Here is a 9,568-nt window from a genome sequence, read left to right as displayed (position 1 = left end):
GTTATGGTAATGCATATGTGAATGCATTTAGTCCCACATTACTAAGCTAAGAAGGTTGGAAGACCTTATATATGGATCCCTTCTATCCTTGCTTAGCAAAGTTAAGGGGACCTACACGCATGTGCGGGCCAAGCCCAAATCAGGTGGTTTCGGAGGGTTCGAGCCGGAAATCCATAAACCGGGTGCGATGCACGCGACGCTTTTGTTCGCTGACGAAGCAGTGCTTACTGGTTTGAAGTGAATAAATACTGCACCTCTGTTCCTCGTTCAGAATCACTCGAACAGTCTGCTCTTCTCTTTCTTCCCTCTCTCTGTGTGTCCTGAGGCTTGGCTCCGCGATATGAGGTTGAGTCCGAGTGCACCGTTCATCTTGGAGTGCACCTACGGACGACGCGAGTGGTTGTCGGATCTTGGGAGAATTTTGCCGAAGAGCCTCTGCACCGTGGGCGACAATAAATTCTCTAAAGACAGTCGGCACGCCGACACTTAACCGAAAGATAACAATTTCTGAATCTTACTCTTTTATTTATCTGTTTATTACATGCTTACTATTTTGATGTAATTTACTACTATGTTAGTGCTCTCCTACAACAACAATAGATGCTTACAAGTTACACCCTGTAAGAGTGAGAGTAAGCATTTTGCCTGACCTTTACTGTAAAAAATATCTTCAAATACTCATTGTACTGTTGCATGAGCTATTCTTGTTTAGTTATATTTTTTGTATGAGTCATCATGCTTCTTTTTATAATTGTGTCAGTGTTTATATCCCATTGTGCTAATATAGATATCTTTTTTAAATTACGTAGTAAATGACAAGGCATCCTTATAATTCTTAAACATTGCTAGATAATAATGCAGTTCATTTCTTTTTCCAAAATACAATTGTGAAATGTATGCCACAACATGTTTCATCTGTTGGATTCATGCATCACAATGTCAATGCAAGAGAAGTTGACTTGGGTTCACATGTTATAAATGTAGTACTTTCTGGAATGATTTCTTTTTCCCTTTTGAACATTGTTGATATGGCAAAACTCTTCTCTAATTCTCACGTCCTAGGTTGTAAACAAAGAGCATATGGGCATTAGATATCTGTATAGCTGTTAGATATCCTTATTATCAAGATTACAAATTTTCCAAAGAAAACAGGTTGTTATAATTTTCCCTATATTGCTACAATACACTTTTTGTTTAACACTTGATAATTTTATAGTAATGTTAATGATTATCCACCAAGTGAGTCTCTCAGTTTATCACCTGATAATCGAAAGGTGAAGTACCAATGTTTTCTTGTTGTGAGTTTTTCTATGCTATCTATTTTTTGTGTTAAACTGTAGATTTTGCAGCTATACTGCTTTCACTGCATGTAAGTTCAATAGTTATGCTTTATATATGTTGAAATTTCAAGCGAAGCCAGTCACATTGAAGTACCTCAAGTTTCAAACTGTTTGCAAGTAAATGATTTGTACAAGTTTATAGCATTTTACTTTACTACAACATTCTTCAAACATGTAAGTAAATGTCTTTATGGACTATTTTATATAGTAAATCACCAGCTTAACTTATTTTGTCGAGGACAACCATGGTGATGATGATAACACAAAAGTTTTGAAGATTTTACTCTATGGAACAACGTGAGTGCCCATGTCATATTTGTATAAATTTCATTCCTAGATTACCTAACTTCTGCTTCAATCATAGACATTGTGATAACATTAATAGAATAATTAAATTGTAGATCTTTCAACTGATAGAAACTCACATTGTCTTGTCTTCTTTTATTTGTTCTGTTAAACCTGATTTGTCTCATTCAAAATTGCTTTTCTATCTTACTAATTACAAGTATATGCTTGCTATGGGCAGACCCCATTTTTTTCCCTCTATCAACTATGAACTGTATAAAAAGTAGAATCCTTTTTAGATTACGGTCACTATGCATATTCTTGGTTTAGTAGTTATTGTAACCATGACATTGTAATTAAGCATACTTTCTGACCAAATCATTGCTGAAGATTTTATGCCCACATGGTAGAGGCTCTAGGTCATATTTGATGCTCTGTTCATTGAGACTCCCAGCAAAAGTTCAACTTATAGGCTTCAGTGTCAATTGTTGCTGGCATACTGTGCAACATTTTTGAACATGCTTAAATTCTAGTCGATATAGCAATACTACCAAATCTCTACAGTTCTTTATTGGATCATACATGTCTAGGCTCCCATTTTATTATTCAGTAAAGTTCTATGCTTTAGAAAATTGTTTGCATCACAAAGACTGATCTGGTTCTTTTGTTTTGGTTGTCTACAGGGTGGATACAACCAATATGAAAGACTTAAAAATTGTGCCCTTATTTTCTGAAGAAAACCTAAAAACATAATGTTTGACAATTGACATTGTGCATGGCATGACAAAAAACTGAAACTGAGACAAAATATATCAAGTTGTTACATTTTAATTTGCTTGACTGATGAACTATACTTCCAATTATCAGCAGTCCTGAACAAAACGACTAGCTAAAAGAACAGAATAAGGATGTCGAGATACTTTCAATTATCAGAGTTGACCCTTTGATTGCCTTTCAGCCTCCACGCCCCTCGAACCTCGTCCTCCTCCTCCTCCTCCGCCCCCATTGTCCTCTTCCAAAAGCGTCAGGAACTCTTTTGTGAGTTGCTCATGTTCTGTATGTCGCTGAGTATATCCAGGCTCCATGGATATTGTTACGAGCTAAGAGTATAAAGACATGCACGGTGATATATAGAAAGCTAATTGACAAAAAAAAAATGCAGTAGCAGCAATAGCTATCACTTTCTACGTTTCAAGATGTTGGTCTGCATGTGCTAATGTTCCACTCGGTATTTACTTCAAAACATTTTCCCCATAGCTATATATTCACAATAAAAGAAAAAAAAGGTACACTTGTAGGAACTTTGTTAAGATAGCATCTTCAGTAGCATTGAGTATAAAGTAAACAATGGAGGCAAATTAACGGCTAATTAATACATAAAACAATAACTAAACCTAAAGCTTTGTTTTTTTTTTTTCACAAAATGACCTATTAATTAGAATATTTAATTTGATCCCACGTGTTAAATGCCTGTTTGCTTGCAGGAAGATTTGACTACTTTGATAGTAGAAATAACATAAGTGTAAGTATATGTGTGTGTTTTTAATTTGATCTCTTAAGCAAGACATTTAAATCGTAAATTAACAAATTTTTAAGGCAAAATGTAAGAAAACAAACAAGTATTTTCTTTATGCAATAACAAAGTATTGTGCAAAGAGGTGATACCAATGCATAATAAATATATAACTATTCTACTGGAAAAACATACAATATTGTGATTTTACCTCAACATTAACATTCTCATCCAATGGTAAAATGGAAGAGAGTGGGTCTCCATGGCTTTAAGTATCTACCCGTAAGTTATTCCACGGCAACGACCAGACTTCTTAATCTCCTCCAAGTGTACTAACAACTGCTGCTCCAGTGCCAGATGACAATCACGAAAGACTAGATTTATGAGGGCAGGAGGTAACCCCTTCTCTGGCAAAGACTGAATTTGTGGGCAATTAAGTATCCGCAAAACCTGAAGGGACGTAAGGGTGTACAACTTTGTTGGCAGGAATTGTAGATTCTTGCAATCAGAGAAACTTAATTGATAGAGAGACGTCAAGCTTTGCAATGACTCCTGATCTTCCCCCTCAAACATCACCGCTTCACAAGAGGATGAGATGCTAAGAATTTCTACAGATGATAGTGAATTTTTTATGGGAGATTGTTGCATAAACGCTGTGTCATCAATCACTAACTTCCGCAATAACAATTTCTCTGTTTGTGCCTCTCTTTGAGAAAGTTGAAGCATGGGACATCCTGTAATCTCCAAGTCCATGAGGGATTTTATTAGAAGTCCTCCTACTGATCTCAACTCATTGCAATTCTCGATTATTAAACGATTCAAATTAAACAATGGTTGTATTGGTAAAGAAACTAGATCTGAACATTTGCCTATAATCAAGACAGTCAACGAGGACAGGTTATGCAGGCAGCCAGGCAGTGATATGGAAATATTTCCACAATCAGACAAACATAGTTCTGTAATTAATGGCGGGAGTTGGAAATCAATGCACTCATCTTGTGTCATGCTCGTGAGCTTCGGGCACTCTGTTATTGACAATGACCATAAAGAGGTGAGTTCTTTCAACCTTTTGACTGGCACCGACGACAATTGTTCACATTTATGTATATAAATCTGCTGTAGATGGTGTGCTAGCAACCCTTCTTCTAGAATTTTCAAGTTTGGACATTCCTGAATGGACAACTCTGTAACAGATGCAGAATTAGTTATGCTGCTACCTTCATCAATTGCTTTCCAGAATCTTGGACAATCTTCCAGCCCAACGTCATTTAATTGCAGGCATGTTATTGAAGGAGGAAGGCGAGGTAACATCAGCAGCTTTTGGCAATTTGAAATATTCAAAAGATCCAAACAAGGAAATAGATTTCTATCGTCGGAACAATAGAACTCTTCCCATGCAGACATGTTATTGAAACGGAGAGTATGTAATTTAGGAAAACAACTACCTCCTTCTATTGCAGCAAAGAATTTATCGCCTATCATCTTTACTCCCGTCAAACTCCGAATGTCAAGAGACTTGAGAGATGGAAGTTGTCCAAGATTTGGGAGATCCTCCAACATGGTAATGCCCTCTAGTACCAATTCTTCTAGTTGGGAGAAAAACTTGCAGTGTTTTGGATTGAACAAATTGTGTAAATTTTGGATCTGGACTGGAATTCTCACAAGGGAGAGGTGCTTTAACTGTGATAATTGCCCAATAACTAATAGATCGTTCCAGTTTTTACAATTTTGAAGTTGGAGAGCTTCCAATCTAGAATATACTTGTTCGTGTAGCCAATTGGGAGGTCTAGCACCATTGTATCCTCTGATTGTCAACCATTGTAGGTTGTGATGCGGCTGGAGACCTTCAAGCACCTGCTCTGAGATGTGCAACTTATCGTCTGAATCGGATTCTTGCAGAGATGTCCATTGTAGCTCCAACCTATTGAGGTGTTCTTTACTGTTCAAACTAGCAATACTTGCTTCGTCTTTGTTCTCCACATTCTCAAGATTAGTTATACAAAGTTTTCCCCGGAGCCGTTTCAACCCGTTTAATTCAGCAAGTTTGTGTCCATTATCCTTTAGCACTTTGAAAGTAGACAAATTCTGAAGAGAAGTAAGCTTCCCAATCTCTGTTATATTGTGAATAAACTTATCTACTACATGTTCCATCGCATCAAGTTTTCTCAAGTTGATCAACTTCATCATGCCATGTGGGAGGCTTTCTAAGTTAATACATTCCCGCAATATCAATGTTTGTAGATTGTACAAGTTGCATAATGACTCGGGCAACCTTCTAATTTTTTGATTCCAAGATAAATCAAGATAGCGGAGATGTATCAACATACCAATATTATCAGGCAACTCTCTGAGAGCACAATGACTCAAGTCAAGAACACGAATCTTTTTAAATTTTTCCAAAACACCACAATCAAAAATAAAACTCTCACGAGTGTATCCAAATGACAAATTTAGCGTTCGTAATTTATTGTAGTGAGAGAATTCTGTTAAACATCTTGTCTGCGTACCTTTTTCCTCTTTGTGCAATGAAAGATGACGAATAGTGCTAGGAATTGCATGAGACTTGCCTTTCTCAACCCGGTAAGACTCACTCATAGATATGAGTTCTGCAAGATCATGTATGAGGTCATGCATTACAAATTTTCCATCGGTTGAACTTTCAATGAAAAACCGACCCCTACGATCAGTTTTTGTTCCTAACTTTTGAAAGAAAGACCGCCTGTAAACTAACTCATGAAAGTAGTTGCTTCGGCTTCCTTGCTTCCTCAATCTGGTTGTTGACTTTTGAAAGAAAGACCTGTTAACTAACTCATGAAAGTAGTTGCTTCCTAGCTCCTCCATTCTGATACTTCCTTGGTGCACTATGAATCCTTCTGCTATCCAAATACCGATCAACTCAGATTCAGAAAACTTATAATCTTTAGGAAACAAGGAGCAAAATGCAAAGCATTGCTTAAGATGAGGAGGAAGATATTGATAGCTCAGTTGTAGTGCTGGCATAATCCCATTTTCTTCTTGGGGAAGTTGCCATATTTCACTATCTAAAATGCTTTTCCAGTGTTGCTCATCCAACTTCTTGCTCAACAATCCTCCTAGAGTCTTTGCTGCAAGCGGCAAACCCTTTAACTTGCAAGTCATCTTCTTCGCCATGGCTTCCAAATGAGGATCATGAACTCCACTATTTGAAAAACCAAATGCACATTTCTTGAAAAATTCCCAGAAGCTCTTCTCATCCATACGATCCAGATGAATCGGATCCACATCACCAACCATGCCAGCAATACTCCTAGAGCGAGTTGTTACTAATATCTTGCTACCAGGTTTTCCAAACCTCAATGGTGCACAAAGGCTCTCCCATTTGTGCCTTTCCTCGTTCCACACATCGTCCAATACCAGAAGAAATCTCTCTTGAGTGATCTTCTCCTTGAGAACCACTTGAAGAGCAGCAAAGTTCGGGACATTACACTTCTCCTTGGTTGTATACTCTGTAATCTCTCTGGTCAATCTCTCTGTGCTGAAATTTTCAGAAACACAGACCCAAATTCTGAGCTTAAAGTATTCTTCCACGCTACTGTCATTGAAGACCTCCTGAGCCAGAGTGGTTTTCCCAATCCCTCCAATACCGTCAATAGACAAAACAGAGACTCCACTTTGGCCAAATTTAGATGCAACTTCTGATTTCAACAGCAAATCCTTGAGTTGTTGCAGCTCTTTATCTCTGCCAAACAATTGAGGTTCGATCGAAAAGGAGCTCGTTTGCCGGCTCTCCGAGGACACCAATTGTTTCTTTCCTCTATCATCTTCTGTGCCTAGCGAACTGTAAATTTTCTCAAGAGCAACTGAGTTGTCATCTAGCCTACCCTTTATTTCCCTCATTCTCTGCACATCATTATTATTATTATCATCATCATCCCCTTTTCCGAAAAGGCCACTGGCGTAACTAGATAATGAAGTTTTTATCTTTTTGCCTGGAGGGGGAGTGGAGTAGGAGGAAGATGATGCTCGGTTACCAGCCTCATCTCCTTGTTGCTCGATCTGCTGTTTCAGAATTCTGTATTGGAATTCATCAAATAAGTCATCAGCATCGTAGGCAGCATCCTTGAGGTCTATCAGCAACTCCTTCAATCTCTGCTGCAGGACCTCATCTTTTAGCCACAAGTTCTCGATGGTGCTGATTTGCAACATGGCGTTGGCGAGAGAATCCTTCAGCTTCTTGAGGTCATCTTCAACTCCATGCTGCTCACCAAACTGTTGAACAGCGCGATCGACGGCCTTTCCGGCCAAGGCAACCATGAAGCTCTCCGCGAGCCATCCCAAGGCTGTCAGCGCGAACCCAATCATGATTGCTAGCTGTTTGATGCTTCCTTCTTCCTTGGGAAACAAAGAGCGGAAGCTTGAAAATAATGGAGATGAAAGCAAAGCATATAGTCTTGACTTTGGATGCGACTTGCAAGTCAAGATACTTTAAAAAAAAATTAAAATAAAAGAAAAAGTCGAGCCAAGAAAGTTTAAAGTCCGGGATCATGGAGTGGGTAGGAAGATATAATTATTGGAGTAAATTAATCAGTGAGTGAGGTGGAACATGTATTCATCCATCATGTACTTCTGCCATATTATATTTCATAAAGTCAAATGTTCACATTGGAAAGGGAAAGAACACCGGCTACTTCCCCTTCAAAATATCAAATAAGATGCATTTCTATAATGAAATTATTTAAGATGTAAAAAAAAGTGTTAATTTTTTAAGTGAAACAGTTAAATTTAAGACATCTTCTCCGAAACTTATCCGTGTATATTTTTATGAAATTTTTACTTAAAATATTAACTTATTTATTATCATTATTTTTCATCTAAAATGATCATTATAGAGACAACATGGATATCTTAATTGGACGAGCAATTTACTTAAAAAAATAAAATAAAAGTGCATCTAACTTTTTGAATTGAGCCAAGACATATCATACTATGGTAATTATTAAAAATATACTAATTTATCTGGTCTTCTCGTCCTACCCCTCCTATTAACTACATACAACTTCAACATATTTCCCTCCCTCCTTATCTCTCCGCTCGTGGAAAATAAATCTCTTTCTCACTCTCTCTCACCTATCTAGTGGTTTGGAAAAAAATGAATCTTTTTTTTCTTGGTTCTAATATGAGTTCGTACCAGAATTAACGTGGGGCTGATATGAGTTCATATGAGGTCAACGTGGACATGATATGATTCATATCAAGCTTAACATGAGATTTAGAGATGATTCTTTCAATAACATTTTAACATCTTTGGAGAAGCCGAAATAAGCAATAGAGGGTACTATTGGACTCCTTGCAGTTTCAGAAATCTACAGAACCTAAAATGGATCTAATCGGACTGGTCTATGTCTATCAGTGGGGCTCAGTCGAAACTCATTAATCGTCCTAGATAGCTCAGATCGCACCTATTTCATGTCCTGTGAATTTTTCAGATTGCAAGAAGTCTAAATATGTCTTCATTATTATTTTCGATTTCTCTAGTGGTGATCTAATGGTTTTGAGAAAAAAATGATTTTTTTTCTTGGTCATAATATGAGTTTATATTAAGCCAACATGAACTCATATCAGGTCCAATGGCCTTATTATGATTTATATCAGGTCAAACGACCTTGCTATGATTCATATCAGGGCCAATATGATCATATGGGATTTAGAGCCGATTCTTTTAATAACATTTTAACATCTCCGGAGAAATCAAAATAAACAATGGAGGACACTGTTGGATTGCTTGTAGCTTAGCTTCAGAAATTCACAGGACATAAAATGGATCAAATCGGACTTGTTTAGGTCCATCAATAAATTTCAGTCAAAAATCATTGATTCATTTCAGGTCCTGTGAATTTTTAAGGTTGCAATAAATTTAAATATACTCTCCATTATTATTTTTAGTTTTTCTAGTGCTGGTTCAATAATTTTGAAAAAAATAAATCTTATTTCTTTTGGGTTATAATATAGATTATCGGACCCAATGTGATGTTGAGATTACTTTATTTTTCACAAGTGGAGAGAAAGGGTGAGATAGATTAACCTCAAATATGGATTAATTTACTTTCCACAAGTGGACTTTCCAATGTGACGTCCAAATCAAATTCTTGAAAACATGTCCATGTTAGATTCATCAATCAAAGGATATATTTATTGATTATAAGCTTCAATAACTTCAATTGTATTAAGAGTGCAATTTTATTTTTTTAATGGAATAAAATGAGATTAATAAATTATTATGACTAGTTAAGAATTGATTAGATTAAAATTAATTTATTAGAGCTTAATTTAATTGGATCTAATCAGATCCCTTTAGCGGATCGAATTAGATTTGGATAAATTATCAGAGTTATAATTTATCATCATTGCAGTAGAAAATAAAATATATATTAGATTAATATTGACATGACAG

The 9,568-nt window shown here is 36.6% G+C and overlaps 1 protein-coding gene across 1 annotated transcript; it reads right to left on the bottom strand.

The window, feature by feature from the left end:
* Positions 1-2,323: 2,323 nt before the first annotated feature.
* LOC122046284 (disease resistance protein RGA2-like) lies at positions 2,324-7,595 on the bottom strand. Its single transcript, XM_042606895.1, has 2 exons — positions 3,350-7,595; positions 2,324-2,725 (listed from the first exon to the last, which is right to left on the bottom strand). The coding sequence occupies exon 1, from the start codon at positions 7,477-7,479 to the stop codon at positions 3,415-3,417; it is 4,065 nt and encodes a 1,354-aa protein (XP_042462829.1). The 5' UTR covers positions 7,480-7,595; the 3' UTR covers positions 2,324-2,725; positions 3,350-3,414.
* Positions 7,596-9,568: the final 1,973 nt, after the last annotated feature.

Source organism: Zingiber officinale, chromosome 1B (assembly GCF_018446385.1).
Source record: "Zingiber officinale cultivar Zhangliang chromosome 1B, Zo_v1.1, whole genome shotgun sequence".
Taxonomy (NCBI): domain Eukaryota; kingdom Viridiplantae; phylum Streptophyta; class Magnoliopsida; order Zingiberales; family Zingiberaceae; genus Zingiber; species Zingiber officinale.
Note: the sequence above shows the minus strand (reverse complement) of the source record. Positions and strands in the feature narration are given on the sequence as shown.